Source organism: Arvicanthis niloticus, chromosome 11, assembly GCF_011762505.2.
Source record: "Arvicanthis niloticus isolate mArvNil1 chromosome 11, mArvNil1.pat.X, whole genome shotgun sequence".
NCBI lineage: Eukaryota > Metazoa > Chordata > Mammalia > Rodentia > Muridae > Arvicanthis > Arvicanthis niloticus.
Window position 1 is genome coordinate 55110997 of NC_047668.1, and position 20783 is coordinate 55131779.

The 20783-nt window shown below is 49.1% G+C and overlaps 1 protein-coding gene across 5 annotated transcripts in view; it reads left to right on the forward strand.

Annotated features, from left to right (window-relative positions):
- The window catches only part of Otof (otoferlin), a 96844-nt gene that overhangs the window by 34905 nt on the left and 41156 nt on the right, over nucleotides 1–20783 (forward strand). For all 5 annotated transcript variants that reach the window (XR_013113278.1, XM_034514079.2, XM_034514082.2 and 2 more), the window contains exons 3-5: nucleotides 1545–1633; nucleotides 7351–7450; nucleotides 8984–9165. Coding sequence is in view for 4 of the 5 variants with exons in the window: in XM_034514079.2 (XP_034369970.1) it covers nucleotides 1545–1633; nucleotides 7351–7450; nucleotides 8984–9165 (371 nt within the window). In the remaining variant the exon portion in view is untranslated. The remainder of the gene's footprint in view (nucleotides 1–1544; nucleotides 1634–7350; nucleotides 7451–8983; nucleotides 9166–20783) is intronic.

The window sequence follows — 20783 nt, forward strand, 5'->3', positions numbered from 1 at the left end:
CGGTCTGTGTAAGCCAGGACATGCAGGGAAGCGGGAGAGGAGGGGAGATGTGGACACAGACTCCTGATGATCTTTGGTAGCGATTTCCAGGGTTGTACACGCCTCAACCCTACTCTTACTCCAGGCCTGCTCCCTGCCCCGTGTATCCTCATGCTTGATGCTCCAGGCCTGAAATGAACGTGGGTCCCATTCAGGTCCTCTTATCTTCCTCCAGCTTTAACGGGACATAGGGGTGAGGTCTCTACAATGGATGTGGCTCATCCTTGTGGTGACATGGCTTTTCTTAAAGTTCTGACCTGCTGTGCCATCAGCATGCAGGGGGTGGGCGTGGGGAGTCTACAAACGCGGGCTTCCTTGATTATGCTGTGTAGTGAGATCTGCGAGGGACCTGAGTGGCCTATGTCATGGTATGCATCCCAACCTGGAGCCCTGGCTCTAATCTCACTGTCTCCTGTTACTGGAGGGTCAGCTCTACAGCTGCCCTGGCCGGCAGCCTTTCGAGTGAGCTTCCTTTTGGTGGCTTTGCCCAGCTTGGCTCACCGAGAATAAATTCCATATTTACCAACAGAGCCATGTCAGGCCTCTCCCTGCTCAGAAGGCAGGGTCTCTGGGGTCAGGAGTGAGGACCGGGGAGCAAAGCAGGCCATTCACTTACTGGCAGGCAGAGATCCCTTAGGAACTTGCATGTTCTTGAAGTTGACCACTAGTTGTCATAGGGAGAACAACAAATGTTACACACAAGATGAAATTCTTTCTATCTTCTTTTCTTCTTCCCCAGTTGTTTTTGTTGTTCCGAAAGGGAGAGAGGCTAGGCAAGGACTGGAACGACGGGGCCTTGAGGAATCCCTAGGAAGGTGCCTGGCTCTGCCCATCACTGGCTTTCCCTAGAGAATGACTTCTTTTATGGTCTGCATTGGCTTCTAGCTGTCACTCTTCAGGCGTTAGGAAAAGATTCACTGAATTTCTAAATTTCTAATCCATTTTTACTATTGACTTAGAGACGTCTCTGGGGGAGTGAACGAAAAAACAGTTAGTTGGGCACAGCCTGTAGGTCTGACCCTTATAACACGAGAGAGCTGCAGAAGGTGTCTCCATTGTTCACACCGCCAAGATGGAGGATGGCTAGGGAGAGCCTGCACTGATGATCCAAATGACTTATGAGCGCTGCAAACCAGGACTCCAGTCAGCTTATCCTGAATGGCTCCCATCCCACGGGTGGTCTGTGTTTACTGCAGCCCAACCAACCCCTGGCCACACCACTTTCCTCAGCTCTCACAGATCTGGGAGACAGGGGAAGGAGCACACAGTTGGGAGTCAGAAGCCCTTCTTAGGCCTAGGGTCCTCCACTTACCCTGTGGCCTTGGCAGCCTGACAAACCTCTCTAGCACCATCTTTGGAAGACAAGTGGGTAAGAATACACAGCTATGGCAACTGAGTAAGGATGCGGATGCTTTGTCCCTGGGGATCCCATGGGAGGGATCTGTTAGGAGATACCAACTCCCTGCTATTTGCCCCCGAGGCCACAGCTGTCCTTCTCTCCCCAGACGTTCCGGTGGCCAGTGGCCAGCAGCATTGACAGGAATGAAGTGTTGGAGATTCAGATTTTCAACTACAGCAAAGTCTTCAGCAACAAGTAAGTGCGGGCTCTACTGGGAGCCTGGCCTGATTCTTGGATGCCTCCTCTTTTTAGGCTTTAAACAGAAACCCTGTACTCTGAAGCCATCTTTAAAGGCCTAAGAGGTCTTAGGCTGGTCTTGACTACCCATTTTGCTCCTTTGTGGGGTCCTCAAACTACCCTAGCCCTTCCAATCATTGTCAACCAAGAGCACCTCACCCTCCTGTGCACCCCTCAATTCTCCCCATTAAAACCCCATGCCCCTCCTTTTGGCTCTCCCTTATCCATAGTGGAAGATGGTAGCCCACCAGAGACATTAAAAGCCAAATGTCTGTTATATCTGTGGCCCCGAGGATGAAGTTGTCTTGCGGAGGCTGTTCGGTGCTGTGGTTTAGGAGGCAGACATGGTCTTAATTACACATTTGGTCTGCTGATTTAAGGTGTGAGCCTGAACAGCTTACATAACTCTCTGAGTTCACTGTATTCTATGTGGAAAAGATAAGAATTTGTCTCAAAACAGCTTTGGGATTTAAATGAGATAGATCTGTTCATTCATTCACTCAACAAACAGTTATGGTATGCAAACTGTATGTCATGAACTGAACTAGGTACTAAAGAGAGAGATGCCTACCTACCCTCATGGAGCTTCTCTTCTGTAAATGAAGTCACCTGCCACATGAGTGTTCTCCTACAAGCTGATCGATCAAAGTAGCCCCGTTCTCTGTGGGTGACACACATACGTTAGAAGGTGCTAAGCATTAAGTGAAATGAGATATGCTGCCTTGGAGTCAAACATTCATTGCTCTTATGTAACATGAAGATCATGGCTGAACAGCAAGATGTCCCCCAAAATGTGACAGCCCTATTCAATGAAGGCTGCCAAAGGATGTGACTGTGTTAGTTCACTGAAGGCTCCGTGGGACTCAGCAGTGGGAAGGGAGTGTAGACCTGGAAAGCTGACCTAACCCTGGGTCACGTTAGAGGTAGTGCAATCTCAACAGGGGAGGCAAAGGGTCTCCTCTTCTGGGATCAGTCATAAAGAACTCCTGTAGCTGTGGCTGTCTGGAGTGGACACTCTAATGCTTTCCTATGACAAGTAAATGTAAGCCTCCAGAGGAAATCCTAGGGTCATTTAGCTACTTACCCTCCTGTCCATTCATCTGTTCATCCATTATTCTTCACTCATCTATCTGTCCCATCCCATTCATGCATCCTACCTATTCATAAATTCTGCCTATTCATGGATCCTACCCATCCATTCATCCATTCATCCATTCAACCCATCCATCAATTCCATCCATTCACTCTTCTACTCATTCATGTATTCACCTACCCCTCTGTGTTAGTCATGACTGTTGCTATAAAGAGGATGAAGGCGAGTCTCTGTCCTTCAGAAGTTGTTTGTCATGGGAAGAGGAGAGGCACATGAGGACCAGGCTGTGTTACTTGCTGAGCAGACATCTGGAAGAGCCAGAACTCTCAAACATCTGTGTTATCTCAGGAAGTGCTGACTGCCTACCACTGGGGGAGGTGAGCCAAATAGGTAAACCTTATAGAGCAGGCCTGGGGCAGGACCACAGAAAGTATGGTTAAGACACAGAAGCTTTCTCTTTGTCCCCAAAGGATTGCAGCACTCAGTCAGCTTCCTCTGGTGTTACAAAAAAAAAAAAAAAAAAAAAAAAAAAAGGGAAAACCAACCCCAAGATAAAACATGGCTTTCTTATCTTGTGTGAGTCACCCTGTGGTTAATAAGGCAGGAGAAACAGGGAGAAGAGAAGGGCCCAGTGCAGGCTGAGTAGATTTGGAGGACAGCAGAATCAGAAGCCAGAGAGGGTACCAAAGAACTCTACCTGTCTACAGATGCCAGAGCTCCCAGAAGCTCATCAGTAAAACCCTTACTGTGAAGAAAGGGAAACTGAGGCTCAGAGGCACATAGAGGTCATGTGAGAAGACCCCAGGAGAGCTGGGATAGGACACATGTCCTCTGCCTCCTCTTCTAATCTTCCATAACTCCCAGTACCCAGAGCACATGAATGCTCCAGAAGAAACAGAAGAAGAAGTTGCTGATTTGCCACAGTGGAGGCTGCCAGAGCAGACGCTGAAGTGCAGAGAGCCTGGACCCATTAGGGTCCCTGCTACAGATAAACCGAAAGATTTAGACATTTTCAGGGGCAATGGATGACCACACAGTGGTCCAAGCATTAAAGTTCATTTTAGGTTTTCCTACATGCAAAACAGAGGGAAGATAGAGGAAGTGTATATAACCTGTCTCCTAACTGTGCCCTCCCTTCCCCTGCCCAAGGGAAAGCAGGAAAGTCACATGGGACCAGGCCTGGTGAAGGATGATCATTCAAGCCACTATTGACCAAGATCTAGGATGTAAAGAAGAGACACAGGTCAACCTTGGAGTAAGGTGCTTTGACTCAGGGCTTCCTACCTTGGAGTTAAAGAAGAGGCCTACCTGGTTCTGTCCAGTGGGGTTAGGGGCTACCAGGAGGTAGAGACATGGTACAAGGGAGGAAAGCTCCTGGCCAGGGACCATAAGGTCCCCAAGTGTGCTTGGCCACCTAGAACCAGGGCTTTCTCCAAGGAACCTGGAATTTCTATGAAAGTATATTAGAATGAGGTTTTATGTATCTCATGTAACCTCACTAAGACTTTAAGGAGCAATGGCTCCTTCCACCAAGAATGCCAGATGCCCTGAATAATTCAGAAGCCAGGAGCACAGTGGCAGCCGGACTGGGCTTGGGGCACTTGACACCAGCTCCCAGGGGAAGATGATAAATTATTGACAGGATTCTGGTGCCCAGTGGCCTCTCTGCTGTGGCCAGTCTGTGAGCCCATCTGCACCTGAGGCCTCCTCCCCACTCCCCACCTACCTGATAATTCTGGCTTCTCCCAGGCTCCTCTGTGGGGCCTCCATGAGGGGTACCCAATTCTAATGGGTGTGCTTCTAGGGCCACATAAGGGATGTGTGGTCAGCCTGGGAAACCAAAGCCCAGCTAGATAGTAGATTCATAACATTCTTTACTGAGATATCAGTTGTCCATTTCAAAAGTTATTGTTTTATGAGTTACTATTGTTTATTTATTTACATATTTGTTTGTTTGTTTGTATTACTTGATGATAGGGGAGCTGTTAGGCACACAAGGCCACTGCCACTTTAAGAGCTTTAAGGGTCAGGGACAGCCTGGATCTGTTGCTAGCACCCAGCCTACAGAGAGGACCAGCCCTGGCTGAGGCCTCTAAAGGCAGGCCACACATAATAGCAAGGAGAAGAGACAGTGGGGCAGAGAGCCTGCAGCAATACTAAGCTGGATCTTCGCACCAGCATTTGGGAGCGGGGTTGGGGGGCGGCATCACAATCTTTGAGAGAAGAAAAAAACACAAGACTTGCAGAGGTTGCAGAACTAGCTACCATCACATAGCTACCAGGGGGTAAAGGACCCCTGAGGGACTACTAGGTGAAGCCACATCTGACTCCAGAGCAGAACTCTTCCACTCTCTATGCCTCCTCCCTTAAGGAATGACAGATCACATATCCACAGAACTTGGCCCAGGGAGTAAGGAATGGGGGATTGGCCAGGAGGGCGGTTTGCTGCGTGTTGCAGGCAGTGGCGTGTAGACTAGCAGCAGAAACAGATTGCAGTATTAATATTGGTGTTGCCATCCCCCTCATGTCTGGAAGAGGCTTGACAGCCTGGTAGAGGGGTCATTTCAGGGATTCACACACGCCAAGCTCTCCTCCCAAGCTCCTCCCTAGTCTAGGATCTCAGATTGTAAGAGGAAAGAAATGTAGAAGATACCAGAGGCTCTCTGAGCAACTGCAGGGGAATGGCTCCCTCCTGCCCCCTGGGGGGTGTTCTGTAACATTGCAGCACCTTGTTAGATCCTAAGCATCTCCTTCTGCTATTGTTGGGCATCTCAGATTGAGAACAAATGTGCTTGAGTTCCAGCACTCAGCAGTCGCCTGGTGGGGCTTACTGGGGTGACAGTAGCTGGAAGAGCCTGTCAGTAAAGGCTCAGGGTAGGACCGATTCTCCATGTGTGCCCCATGTGGCAGTAGCAGCGCCAGCCACTGGTGCTAGGAAGTACACAACCCAGGGCCTACTCACTACCACCTCTAGCCTGAAGGTGCAGCCTGCAGACTGGGCAGATTCCTCTAGGGAATACACTATTAGAATATTGAAATGTGGTGTGCTATGAGTGTTTGTATTGTGGAACTGGTAAATGCTGCAAATCAGCAGTGACAGCAGGTCGATGAGGAGTTGGGGTGTCACCAAGAGTCCACTGATGCCACTGATGAACCAAGCACTCGAGGCCTTTACAACACCAGTGCGTTCCCTCATGCCCACTGCTGACTGTTGTGATGTCACCAACTCAGTGTCCCACTCCTTCTCTTTATAAAGATAGAACAGAAACTCCCCAGCAGTAGCCTGGGATCTACTAGATCCCAGCGCAGTACTCAATGTCCCCCACCCACCATTTGCATCTGCAAGGTGAAGAGAAGCCAAGATGGGACTGGGAGCTTCTACAGAGCTTCTCTGGGAAGAATCTAAAAGTCCCAATTAAGATTTAGCACAGTGGACGGATAGCCCTCAGGGAGGTATGACCCAATGAGGCCGTGAGCTTGAGGGGCAGGCACTTCATAGTCATCTCTTACAGCTACTCCCACCAAGTGCTCTTGACACAGCTGTCAAGAGGGGGACTGTGGAGGTGGGGACATACATGTTCATGTGTATATGTGCACATGTGTATGTGAAGGTGTGTCTCCTCTTTCTCCCCACCCCTCATGTGTGCACATGTTGCATGTGTGTAGGCAAGACGTCAACATTGGGTATCTTCCTCTATTTCTGTCTACTGATTTCTTGAGACCGGTTTTCTCACTGAACCAGAGGCTCACTGATGGAATACACAGGCTGCTCTGTGAAGGGCCACAAGTAACAATGGGAGTATCAGGCGGAGGGCATGTGTGCTGGGGACAAGTGTGTCATCCATGAAATAAAAATGAAACCATTAGCTTAGCTTAGAAGAAAACTAAGACAGAGGAAAGCTTATGTGAGTTTCCTTGGGCAGATACCACCCATGAAAGGTCAGAGCTTGGTTTCTGGTGTGGAGACTGCCTCAGGTGCAATTCTTTGTGCTTGTCCCGGCTATGCAAGTGAATTAGGGGGATTCTGTGGTCACAGGAGCTTATACACAGCAAATGTGGAGGTGTGGTGTTGGTGGTGGTGATGGTAGAGGAAGTAGAAGAAAGGAGTGCTTATGTAGCCAGAGGTCTAGGCTGGGCTCTAGCTCAATGGCAAAGCCCAGAATGATCCAGAATTCAGTTTCCAACACACACACACACACACACACACACACACACACACACACACACACACACTGTCACTGCTGCCACCACCACCACCATCATCATCATAAGTCTCACTGCCTTCTCACCACCTTCCATCATGGCATCTGGAAGTTTCCATACTGCAGGGGACCAGCTGCAGTCACAGTGCTAAGTTCCCTGTCTCTGTCTGTGAACACCATTTAGAATTCTTTCTTCTTCAGAGTTTCCCAGGGAAACAGACCATCCACACTTGCAAGGGGTCAGGTACTCTCATAACCTCAGGTTCCTGGGCTACTGTCTCCAGTACCAGGCTGGGGTTTTTCACGTTTACCTCCATGCCAGCCAGACACTGGTACCAGCCTTTCTCTCACTCTGGCAACGTCCCCTCTGCCACTCACAGGCTGATCGGGACCTTCCGCATGGTGCTGCAAAAAGTGGTGGAAGAAAATCGGGTAGAGGTGACCGACACGCTGATCGACGACAACAATGCTATCATCAAGGTAAGTGTGTCAGATAGTCCCGGACACCTCATCACCCAGTCACACAGAAGCCTGCTGCATCCTCCACAGAGAAGGGTCTAGAGCAGCGGTTCTCAGCCTTCTTAATGCTGTCACTCTTCAGTACAGTTCCTCCTCATGTGGTGGTGATCTCCAGTCATAAAATTATCTCCATGGCTACTTCATAACTGTAATTTTGCTACTTTTATGAACTGTAATGTAAGTATCTGTGTTTTCCTATGGTCTTAGGCAACTCCTGTAAAAGGGTCTTTGACATCCCCAGGGTTCATCCTCCACAGGTTGAGAACCACTGGTCTAGAGATTGCTCCATGACTAACAAGGGAGGCAGCAGGAGGGCACCAGGGAGGCTCTGCCAGAGCTGTTCAGTATGAAGGCTGGTGTTTTGACCCTGCAGTGTGAGATCTGTCTCAAGTGCATACTCAGCTTTTCCCACAGTGATAGTGCCAGGTGAGGTTAGGAGGGTGCTGTCTCCCCTCCACTGATGTGTGTCTCCATTTGGATCCAGCTCTGGAGTGGGTTAGAGGTGCCGCTTATCATCCAGTGGCTAGACTCACCCTTGCCAGCCCTTCTAGGGCAGGGACCTCTATTCAGAATCAGGATCAGAAAATGTTTTTGCTCCATTTGTCCATTTCTGCTCAAATCAGCATGGGCATACATGTCTCGTAGTTGCCCTCCAGGTCATCTGTGGCCACTCACAGGCAGCTGGCATGGTGGTGAGGAGCCTGACCCATGGATATGATTCTTGGTTAAATCTGTATAGCATCTGCAAAGTGAGCAAAAGTATATCGGCCTGTCCTCAGGCTTGTTCTCAGGGGTCAAAGGACATACAAAGAAAGTGCTTAGGATGTTGGATGATGTACAAAGAGCTTTTATCTCCTACCTTAGTTTTACCACATGCAAATTATGGCTATACCTTCTAGACATGGTCCCTCTACCTGGGTTCTTTTAATATCTGCACCCAGATGTGGCATTCTACTTTCTCCATAGGGAGCCAAGGCAACTCCCTAAAACTACCCCCTCTAGGCTATCAGCTAAATCGTCAGAAGAGTTGGAGACGTGGTAACTATACAAGGTTGTAGGAAGCCCAGGGCTGGGTCTTCTCTGAGGAGACATGCTCAGCTAACTGTGTCACTTTGTCAGAGAAGCCCCCATGTGCCTGTACACAGCCCAGAGTCTAAGGATGGGGAGACGACCTAATCTTTGGGGACACCAAATGACTCTATTAATTATATATACTGAGGATCCAGAGACCTCACAGCTAGGCTTGAGTCTAGAGATCAGGGGTAGCCCCTTGACTTTGGGTACCTGGGGAGAGGAGAGTCAGGTACAACAGAATCTGGGTCTTACTGAACTGGCTGACCCCTTGTCATCCATCTTACTCAGCCTTTTTTTCTCATCTGCAAACTGAGGTGGGAAGTCCTCACCTACTCTTCATAGGGAGCAAAAGTGTCTCCCAGATGCCACAGACACCAGGGGAGAACTGTTGCCAGCTGCTCACTGTTCCTCTCTCTTCAGACCAGCCTAAGCATGGAGGTCCGGTATCAGGCCACAGATGGAAGCATGGGTCCCTGGGATGATGGAGACTTCCTGGGAGATGAATCCTTTCAGGAGGAGGAAAAGGACAGCCAGGAGACAGATGGGCTGCTACCTGGCTCCCGACCCAGCACCAGAACACCTGGAGAGAAGAGCTTTCGCAGGTAAGACTGGCCCCCTCTTCCTGCCCACTACCCTCAAAAGGCCTGGGAAGTTCGTACCTGGAGCCCATGCCATGGGAAGCCCTCCAGGCCCGGCTGTGCTCAGAGTGCAGGGCTGAGCTGTGGTAGAAATATTTAAGAGTTGAAATATGTTCACACCATCTCTCACCTGGCTCCCAACCCTGCGGTTCTAGTCAGAATGAAAGGCCAGGCCTGAGGGAAGCACAGGTCTGAAAGAGAGAGTTCTAATATAAGGGGAAACTGGATTTCCTGCCCTCATCAGAGACATGGGAAAAGGAAACAGGGGAGGCCTTGGTTTCTCTGTCTAAGACCCAACAGTGTCAGCCAGGCCCAGGCAGCCTGCCTTCAGCCTTGGCCCAGCGAGAAGATCACTAAGCCAGAAGCCTGCTGTGGCTAGTGAAGCTCAGTCCTGGGCAAGACCTGGCCACTGCTCTGTTGTGGAAAATTTGTCCAGGCTCTCCTGTGTCTAAGATTCACATCTTATAAGAGCTCTGCCCCTTACCGATGACAGAGAGCTTAGGCCTCACCTCCCCACACACAGTACTTTTACCAAAGAGAAAATGCAGTTGCTTTACTTGAAGCTCAGGGGGCAGAACTGAAGCCAGAGAAATCTCCCTAGATACCTAGGATGCTGAGAACACCACGAAAGACGCTTTATTTAAACCCACGCCTGAAAGTCTGGTGTTTACTCAGCCCCTGCGATGTTCACACAGGCTCCCAGTTAGTGAACTGGAATCGCAATGATTCTGTCAAATAGACACCTCTGCATCACCAACCTACCTCCCAAACACAAGTTTAACAGCCAGGAATATGCGCTTCAGGCCAACCGTGTACCCTGCCACACAAATACCAGGTCCCTTAGTGTAGACCCAAGCCCGAGTGCCAGAAGGTTGCATAACTCCTCTCGGCCTACCTAAATGGGAGCTATCACCTCAAGCCCTGCTCCAACCACCAACCTGTTGATGACCCAAGGGGCTATTGGAGGTTATAAAGGGAGAGCCAAGTGTTGCACACGAAAGGGTTGATGAAAACATTCTTCCTCCCGGATGGGGAATCCGGAGGAAGGACAGCAGCTAGGTAATATGTAACACAATGGTCGCCACCTGTCACCGTCTGCCCGCACAGGCGAGGAAGAGTTGTGTGGGGCTGATTCAAAGTAAGTTCTGAGAAGCAGCACCCCCTCCACTGTAGAGAAAGGAATCAGGAAAGCTAGCTCCATCTGGTCCACCCCAACTCTGCCCTCATCAGCTGAGTGACTCCGGCATATCACCAACCCTCGTGGGTCAATAACAGGAATAAGTGAATTTAGAAAGTAGACATGCTGGCTCTCCTCCACTGTGACCCCAGCAGAGTGCAGGATACTAGAGACAGCCATGAAAACAGCTTCCCCCGGAGGCTGCCCTCAGCAAAGAGGCAGTGGAGGCTGGATAGCATGGTGTAGTTCAGATAAAACAAGATACAAAGGTTACTTCTTAGACCCCCCAGAGAGTTCTGGTCCAGGAAGGTAGAGCTAAGAGATACTTATTCACAGTATCCTGGTGTTCTCTCCTCTCTCCACCTCCCTGGACCTCTCCCAGGCCAGAAGAAAGAGTAGGAGAAAGGTTTCATCATAGGGGCTGGGGGTTGAGTAAGAGCCAGAGCACCTAGATTTCAGCAGTTGCCACCATCCGGGTAAAGCAGCGTATGAGGACACACTATTCCACAGCTGCCTCTTGGAGCTGCCAGTCTAGGCTGACGCCATCTTGCAGATGGATGTTACCTCCTCCTTCTTTCCTCTGGACCTAGCCTTGTAGCCAGCAGGACTCCCTTTGTTCATGTGGTTTAATCTCCCCTAGTCCATCACGTGCCGTGTGACTTCCTCTGCCCACTTCTCAAGTCTCCGCGCTGATCCACGAGCCCCTTGTCTCTGCCCACTCTTTATAAGATAACCCCGAGTAGGGGAAGTGCCGTCAAGAGACAGCACGGCTGAGTGGAGAGAGTAGCACCCAAGTGTCTGCTCTGATGTTTGGAGACACATCTCCCCAACTGTAAGATGGCTCACCCGTGTTCATAAGAGAGAATTAGTGAAGACATGAGATACTTACTATACGTGATACCCGTTGTACATGGAACATAGGCTCTCATCCAGCGTTGTCTCGGCGGACTCCATGTTACCTTGGCCCCACCTGGTTCTGCTCTGAGCACTACCTGACCTTCTGGTCTAGGCATATTACCAATCTGATTCTCATCCCAACCTATGTTAAGGGCTTTTCCAGTGATGCGCACCAGAGGTTCAGCTGTCCTGGGCAAGAACAGGATTTCCTGTCTCTCTGTCTCTCTCTCTGTCTGTCTCTCTGTCTCTCTGTCCCTCTCTGTCTGTCTCTGTCTCTGTCTCTCTCTCTCTCTCACACACACACATACACACACACACACACACACACACACACACACACACACACCAATGTCCTTGCTGTAAGAAAGAAATGAATTATTAATCTCATGAGCATTTCCACTCTCAGGAACTGTGTCTTGGTCTCAGGACACAGGGAGATTCTGAAAACAGACACATGCACTTGTATGTTTGTGTACATTTGCCTACACACCCATCCTCTGTTTGATGCTAGGGAGTTCCCTGTCCCTGGATGTCAGCCTTTGCAGCAGGAGTCACATCGTACAATGGAGCTCAGCTTCAATTGTGCAGCTAATCAACACAGCCTTTTGTTTTCCCCAAGACCCTTTGTCCTCTGAGGCTTTCTTTCCATCTCATCTTCTCTGCCTCCCTAGCCTTACAAGCTTCCACAGCCCCCAACACCTTCAGCTTCCCTGGCCCCTCTGGTGTCCCTGGGGATGTCTAGGTAATTACTATATCATTTTCTTAGGGGTAGTTTGTGACCAGGGCCTTTCTTCTTGTCCTTCCCTGGGTATCCTTCTACTCCAGTGGAAACCTGGAAGAATCAGGAAGTCCCTTCTGGTGTCTCAAGCAGAGAGCAGCTGGCCATGTATGCATAGCAGTGGCTCTGGGAGAGGTGCATGTATGCATTAAAAGGTCTGCATATGTGTGTGTGTACCTGCTGCAGTATATGTACCTGCCTCCCTTCACCAGGATGGGATCCAGTGCTGCAATGGCTGCCAAGGAACCAGGGGAAACAGAGTCAGAGCCATGTGGGAGTTTAGGAGTAAAACAGTTCTCAGGATACCTCTCTCCTATCTGAGGTTGGGGCTCCCACCCTCAGCCCAAGGCTGAGTAACCCAAGTGAGGCCAAGTGCTGAGACATGCCTGGGTCTCGGTGGGCCTTAGTGTTCCCAGGAAAGCAGTCCACTTTTCCTCCTGTCTGTGGATGCTTTTATCAGTTCAGGAAGTGATGGGGATGAAGCTAAGGAAGAGGAATTGTTCGATGAGGCTGAAAGTGCTTCTCAGAAGAGGATGCGGCTGAGGAGCAGGAGTTACCCAACAGGCAGGAGGCGCCAGAAGAGCAATGTGAGCACTAGGAAGAAACCCAGGCCTATCTGGGGCTTCCCAGGATGTTCTGTGGCAATGCAGGCAGAAGGTGAGGTCACTGCTTGCCAGCCCAGTGATAGAGGGCAGCCGAGCCTCCACAACCGTCTTTAAGAAGCAGGTGATGATAAAGATGGCCGATTCATGGGATGATAGCTGGACCATGGTGGTGCCTGCTGAAGGTCTGAGCCCCAGCTTTGCGTCTCTCCTCTTTAAGGAGGGTGGCAGCAGCAAGAGTGGATGTGGTAAAATTACAGCGCTTGCCCTGTTCCATTTCAACCTTTCATGCCTTGAGGCCTGGAGTATGGAGACAGGAGAGAGAACACACACATCGATAGACGTGACACCTGAGTTCAGAGCAAAGCTTAGAGAGAGAAAAGGAGAGGGAGGGGGAAGGGAAGGGAGAGGGAGAGGGAGAGAGAGAGAGAGAGAGAGAGAGAGAGAGAGAGAGAGGTGCCTGCTGACCCTTGCCAACCCCAGGCCACACACGTCTCTTTTGTAGTCCATTGCAGAGGCTGACATAGTTTCCAGGGTCACAAAAGTCTTTAAAAAAAAAAAAAAAAAACAAAAGCAGAAACAACCCCTCAGAGCTGGATACTCTAGTGAGAAAGAAAGGGAACTCTCCTAAGTTGACAAATGTGAGGGTGGAGACCAGAAATCTTGAGAGCAGTTTTAGTTCTCTGATAGCTCCCAGGAACCCCAGCTCTATTCATACAAACCCCAACAGCCCTGGGGGTCCCTAACAGTGGCCCTAAGGTTAATTGGGCTGGGCTGGGCTGGAACAGAATAACTAAGTTTCCTCTTCCCTCTCTGCTCAATGGTCTTGGCTGATATGGGTAGCCAGAAATGGGGCAATTGTGGGGCTCTTTGAATTACAGACTAACTCACTTGCCTAACACAAAGGCTAGCCAACCAAATCTAGACATGCACTGTAACTGTACAGAGGCTTCCAGGCCTGAGCTCTCCACGGCCTCCCCTGGGCCAGGTCTGAGCCAGGGGAGTGTGTGAGCAGAGGAGAAGTTATGAAGGTTATTTGTTTTCTTTTCTTCATGCCCATTGACTCAGCCCTGCCGAGGCTTTGGAAGAACATTCCAGTTTCTGGAAGCCTCTCTAAGGGAAGATGGGAGTACAGCTCTCCTGTACCTCTCCTGTACCTCTGAGCCCTTTAATGGTGGCTTGGGTACAGCACACCTCCACCCCTTCGCCATCTTTCTTCTAGTGCCTGAATGCTGCCCCATCTTCTTTGTTTGTTTGTTTGTTTGTTCTTCGAGACAGGGTTTCTCTGTGTAGCCCTGGCTGTCCTGGAACTCACTCTGTAGACCAGGCTGCCCTTGAACTCAGAAACCTGCCTGCCTCTGCCTCCCAAGTGCTGGGATTAAAGGCGTGCGCCACCACCGCCTGCTGCCCCATCTTTTAGCAGTCTGGTCCCCATCTCTCAAATAGGCTCAACCCACTGTGTCCCTGCAGGACCTCATGGCATGGGCAGGACACATTCCTTGGAGGGGACCGAGAGAGGAAGAAATTTGGGGTCCCTACAACTCTGGAATCACTGGGCCTTCTCCTGGGATAAGAGGAGATGGGGGGGGGCTGGGGTCACAATAATCCTACGCCAAAGGTTTAGTCTTGAGACATGAGGAATCTGTGGGATAGGGAAGCCCCTGGGGAGGACAATGGGGGTCAGCAGGGCCAGGGGCTGAGGTCGTGAGGGTCTCTGGCCCCACTCTCACTTGCACCCCTTGTCTCCTCATTTCTCCCGCTCCTCAGCAAAGGCAGAGAGAAGACCAAGGGAGGCAGAGATGACGAGCACAAGTAGGTGCCCCAGGCCGGGGAAGTGGCCGGACCTCTTCTTTCCCCTGTGGGTTCTTGGGGGTGATGCTCCCTTCTTTTACTCTTGTTCCTTCTTTACTTCACTGACCTCTGTACCTATAGGTCAGGCCCTTAAGCTTCCCATGAGGGTGGATATAGCTAAGGAGTGGGGAACAAAATAAGCCAGTGGCCACCCTTCAGTCTAGGCAGCACTGTGCAGCTGAACATACAGACTTGGAGGTCCAAAGAAGACAGTCTTTGGGCATGTGGTTGCATGGTGTAGCCAAAATCTGAAGTACAAAGAGCTGAGTAGAGATTACCACTCTCTGGGACTCTTACAAGCTCCATTCCCCAAAGTACACTCTAGGGTAGGGAGGCACAGGGCTATCTGGTGAACTGGTCATAAGGACCCAGACAGATAGGTCTGAGGTGATGGCCTTGTAGGCTCCCCAAAGCCACACTGTCATCTGGAGTCTCAAGTGTCACAGAAATTACAGTAGTTAGGTCTCCAGGGCTGATCACAGTTCAAAGGAACTCTGACCTTTGTCAGCTCCAGAGAGCAGGGACTAGCTGGGTGAAAACAAGAACTCTAACTTCCTACTCAAAGTTCAGGATGGACCCAGGAAGTTAAAACTACGTAACTGGACTCAAAGACAATTAATATCCAAATGCTGAAAACCCAGAGATGTAGTCTATGTTCTATCTTTAGAAATTGAACTCCAGAAATATCAAAAGACTTGCTTAACACTGTGGTCCCAATACCTTAAAAAACAATTTACAGTTGTGTCTGTAGTAGTCTGAGCTGATCCTGATGAGTGTGTCTGCATAAGATCCTGGGGAACTTGTGTTGCCCAAATCATACTGAGTTCTGCTCATGCTTGTAATAATTGCACCAGTTATAACCATGACCACAGGTCAACAGAAGCAACGCACTGCTTGTGGAGAGTGTCACATGGAGAGATAGAACAATTTGCCAGCTCCTGAGAAGAGTAGAGTGTGTGGTAGGGCAGAGAGAGAGAGAGAGAGAGAGAGAGAGAGAGAGAGAGAGAGAGAGAGAGAGAGATCTGGAATCTGAGTCCCAGTGTGGGTAAGAGGTGGTAGGGACATTGATCTGGGGATCTGAGTCCCAGTGTGGGTAAGAGGTGGTAGGGACATTGATCTGGGGACCTTTCTTAGTGAGAAGGCTCACGGCCCTAGGTTTCTCTATGGCCACTGAGATGTCAAAGGCTTACCTGCGAGGCACAGCTACATGTCTTCTCTCCCCCAGGTTCTTTCTGAGATTACCAGGCCTCAAGGCCCATCCAGCACCCAGTCTGTCAGACTGGCCTGACCTCTGTGACTGAAGCTGGTATAGACTGGCCACACAATGCAGGCCCATGGCAGGTCCCCAAGATGTGTGACCTCCCTGGCCCTACTTCATCTTGTTTCTTGCTGTCCCATTACCAAATGAGATTAAGTCAGCTAGGATTTAATATTATTTTAATGTGTCCAGAAACTGGGGATGGAATCTCTAAGATGTGATTAAGCAGATTGAAACCTCTTCAGCCTGAGAAAAGAACACTGTGAGAAGAGTTTGCAGATCATGACAACCATGTGGCCAAGATGGTTGGTTTATACTTGGGCTGCAGGGAGATCAGAAGAAATAGGTTTAACCTAAGAAATAACAAGTGTTCCCCCATGGGGAGATGGGAAATCGATTCTCAAGTTAGTGTTTGATGAAGCTTTGCAAAAGAATTGGCAACCAGGAAGAAAGGAGGGGCCAGATTCCCAGGCACGCATAGGTCTGGAGGAACATTTGAGGGTCTCACAGTCTCTCTGGTACAAGAGGGACACATATACAAACAGGCCAGATGGAGATGGTGTAGTCCCTCTATAAAGGGACAGTCTGGTCCAGGGATGTAACTTAGAAGTAGAACCTACCATGTGCGAGGCCCCAGGATTAATTCTTCAGCTCTAAAAATCAGGAGCTAGGGACATGGCTCAGGGGTCAAGAGCACGTGCTGCTCTTCCTGCTCTTCTTGAGTACCCAGGTTCAATTCCCAGCAACCACATGCAACTTGAAACTGTTGCAACTCCAGTTCCAGGAGATCCAGCATCCCCATACAGACATGCACACAGGCAAAACACAAATCCATATAAAATTAATTTTTTAAATAATAAAGAATAAATTAATAAATGCACACACACACACACATACACACACACATGCCTGCCCTTCACCCATGCAGAAAGCTATTCAAAACAAACTAAAATTGAACACAGTTTCAAATACATTTAAAATTACACAATTGCCTGTAACCACAGGGACAGGTAGCATCTATACATACCCAAGCAGTCAGAAGATAGAAGCAGAAAGGTCAGGAGTTCAAGGCAAGCCTCAGCTTCATATTGAGTTAGAGGCCAACCTGGTTGAGTTGAGAACCTGTTTTAAAAGTTCAATAAAAAAAGGCCTGTGAGACAGCACAACAAGCAAGTTGGAGTCAAGACTGATGACCTGAGCTCGATCCCTGGACCCCACATAGTAGAGAGAGAAAGCCAACTCCTCAATGTTGTCCTCTGACTCCCGTGAGTGCACACAAAAAAAAGGGAAGGACAGAGAAAGGGGAAGGAAGGAAAAAAAATAACGTAGCTGGGGCATGGAAAACAAAAGAGATGAGCCCATCTGAGGCAGCTGAAAACTACACCCTCAGATTGGAAAACCTGGCAGTGTAAACAATACAAAGAAGCAATGTAGACCCTGCCTCTCGTGCAGAGTTCATGTATCCTGATTACCTGAGGCCTGAGCGGTGAGCCTGGACATTTCCGGTCTAAAGTGCTTGTGGAGGAGAAGCCCTGGCTGGACAGTGAGTGGCTCTGTCTACAGTTCATTTGCAACCATGCATTCTAAGCCACCGCTTCCAGAAAAATTCATAGAGCAAACCAGTGAAGCCGTCAGGCTGCTGGATTTCCCTCAGTGCATGCCCTAGGTCATAAGGAATATGCAGCTCCACCCTCGAGCCCTGTGTGCTACCGAGACAGAGCTTCTAAAGTGAGCCTCGGAATGAGTGAGGGAACTGTTAGGTACATAAAGGAAGACATTACAGTGAACACACTGATTTAAAAGTCTTTTGTCTAGAGAACTGTCAGTCTAGATCTATTATTCTGGCCATCGTAATCCAGCCACTGGAAGTAAATGTGAGTTTCTATCTTTACTGCCCCTACACGCCTAACTGTCAGGTTTGTTTGTTTGTTTGTGTTTTTATGTGTGCATGGTTTTTGTTGTTGATTATTTTGGTTTTTGTTTCATTAATTTTGTTCGTTTGGGGAGGTGTGAGTGTGTGTGTGTGTGTGTGTGTGTGTGTGTGTGTGTAGCATTCTTATGGAAATCAGGGGGCAATTTATGGTCCTCAGTTCTCCCCTTCCACTGTGTGGATCCCAAGGGTTAAACTCGGGTCATCAGGCTTGGCTGCAAGCCCCTTTACCCACTGTGCCAGCTCAGCAGCCCTTTGTTGCTGTTGTTTTCTATAGAGTATGTGTCAGTCAACTCCAGCAATTTCGGGCGTAGCTATGGCCCAAGCGCCAGGGTCAACTGTAGAATCGAGTGTCACTTAGAAAGAATCCCTTGGAGAAAATGCTCAATCTCTTATCTCTCAAGCATTCTGTGCCTATGAGTACAGACACACTTGACTGAAGGTTTCTCTTCACAGAGTTGACTACTGCCTTGTTTCTGTGCCTGCTTCTCACTCCATCCTACCTTCTGTGGTTATAAAACCCCATTAGAAGAAATGCAGAATTAAAAATCTTAGAATAAAAACTGAAATCACAAGCTAATTTAAAAAAAAGTCTCCAATATAAGTTGACAATCTTTAAAGTGCCCTGATTAAACTAACGTTATTTTTAAAATTGTCCTTTGCCCTTTGCCCTTTGCCCTTTGCCCTTTGCCTACAGTGCACTGCTTTCCAGGGACAAGCACAGTAGAAAGGGCCTTTTCTTTTGTTTGTTTATTTGTTTGTTTGTTTATTTTTCAAGACAGGGTTTCTCTGTGTATCCCTGGCTGTCCTGGAACTCACTCTGAAGACCAGGCTGGCCTCGAACTCAGAAATCCTCCTGCCTCTGCCTCCCAAGTGCTGGGATTAAAGGCATGCGCCACCATCGCCGGCGAAAGGGCCTTTTCAATAGTGAGTCCCCCATGTGTTGACTGAGAGATCACGAAGGGCAGCGGTAGCATTGGCATCCTGCTCTGCCACCCCCAGTGTAGAAGGTACCACAGGTGTGGAGCCTGGACTATAAGGACCATGGAGACAGACGGTGTCCATCACTACACACATCTGCACTATTCACCAAACAAACACCATTTTGAGACATCCCCAGGCATGTGGTGCTGCCTGCAAGTCTGTTGACTATAGTGGTCACATGACCCAGTCTTAGGAGAAAGGTTTTCTTCTTGGAATTTTTTTTCAAGGTACTGTAGAAGTAGTTGGGTTTAAGTATGGTCATTAAAAGTTCCAATATTCACTCTATAAAATGTTCGTACCAAAGAATAAAGTGGTATTTTAATTAAAAGCCCATAACTGTCCAAGAGCACCCCAGGTGTTGAACCAGCTTTAGAAAGCCACACAGTCCTTCTGGGCTTCTGGAAACAGCCCAGATTCCAGCCTCAGAAACAGCTGACTTCTCCAGGCAGGACTTCTTCTGATCCACATAGCACTCAGATCTGCTGCCTCAGAACCCTTCCACCAGGGTTGAGGAGGTTCTGGCTGCAGCAGGCAGCCATGGCTATACCATTGTATAAGTCACACATACACATGACTAGGATCTAGAAATAGCCAAGAGCAGCTTGTACAAAGGCAAACATTGAGAGTCTTTTGTCATCCATAACAGAAGCCACAGAACAGTGAGCCTGGGCAGAAAAAAATCCCGAGGCTGTGACTCGGTGGTGGCACAGTTTGGAGCCAGTGTGAGCGCTCACGTGAGCCTGAGGCTGGGACTACAGCAGGAGTCTGAGTACAGCTGGCACCCTGCCCTTTAAGCCACTTGTTGGCGAGAAAGCCCCCCAAGATACTTCAGGCAAAGCCAGGCAGAATGACCCCTTTCCTGCCTCCACACAGCCCATTCTAATGCATGAGGGACTCTGTGTAAGTGGCATCCCAGTCTGTAAATGACACCGGAGCCACTGCCATAGCCGCAATTTCCCTGTTCCCTTTTCCTGAGTCTTCCTTTTGGTCACAATGAATTCATGCTCAGAGAGGGCCTGACACCTTGGAGGCAATGTGGCCAGGACAGCGGAACTCCTGCAGGCCTACAGACATGAACTTCAGCCTTCAGCCTCCGTTCTTCCACTTCCTATAGGATACTAAAATGATTGTCATCTATCTCTCTGAGCTTTAATTCTTCCCTGGCTGAATAAAGGGGTGTGTGTGTGTGTGTGTGTGTGTGTGTGTATTCATTTGCGTGCACCCAGGTTTAATGCCTGCCAGTGTAATTTGGTGGCATATACCTTTAATTCCAGCATTGGGAGGCTGAGACAGCTCAGAGCCATTTTGTGCTTTGAGTTAATAGTTAGAACCACAGAAATGGGATTTGCAGTTGAGGGCTTAGGACTACAGCCCACTGGATAATATGCTTGTCATGTATGGCAACCCACCTGTAATCCCAGGACTCCAGAAGAGGAGAGGGGATCTACTGAGCACGCTGGCTAACTAGATTAGTCTGGTCATTGAGCTCTAGGTTCAACGGGAGACACTGTCTCAGTAAACAAAGTGGAGAGCAATTGAGAAGAACATCCATTGTCAGCCTTTGGCCTCCACATGTGGGTGCACACCTGAGTATCGACATGAATGTGGACATGCATACACACATACACACCACACAATCCAAAAAATAAAGCAAGGTTACCCATTGAGAGACTAGAGAACAACAGAGAAGACACTTGAGCCAAATAATAATAACTCCAAGGACACCAGCTTTCCCTTACAGAGTCCCTTCCCTCCCTCTCTTCATTCTAAACCCATAATACAAGGGAAGCAGACAAATCAGGGCCATTGGCCTCTTTGACCTGTGTCGAGGATCAGTGAACATATCCGTGAGTTGACACGACATGGCAGAAGTGGTCCCTGTCCACCCATCCAGCACAGGATACAGACATGGCTCATTCCATATCTGGGTTTAAGATAGAACCAGGTTTGGGGAATGACACTGATCCCCCAATCCCAAGTAGAAGGGCTTGAGGTTTCCTGGCTATCACAAGGACAGAAAGGTTCTCTCCAACCTCACACTGAACAGCTTGCAGAGCAAGGATCTGGGTGTCTTTGATGCCATGCCCAAGCCTCTGCAAAGAGGC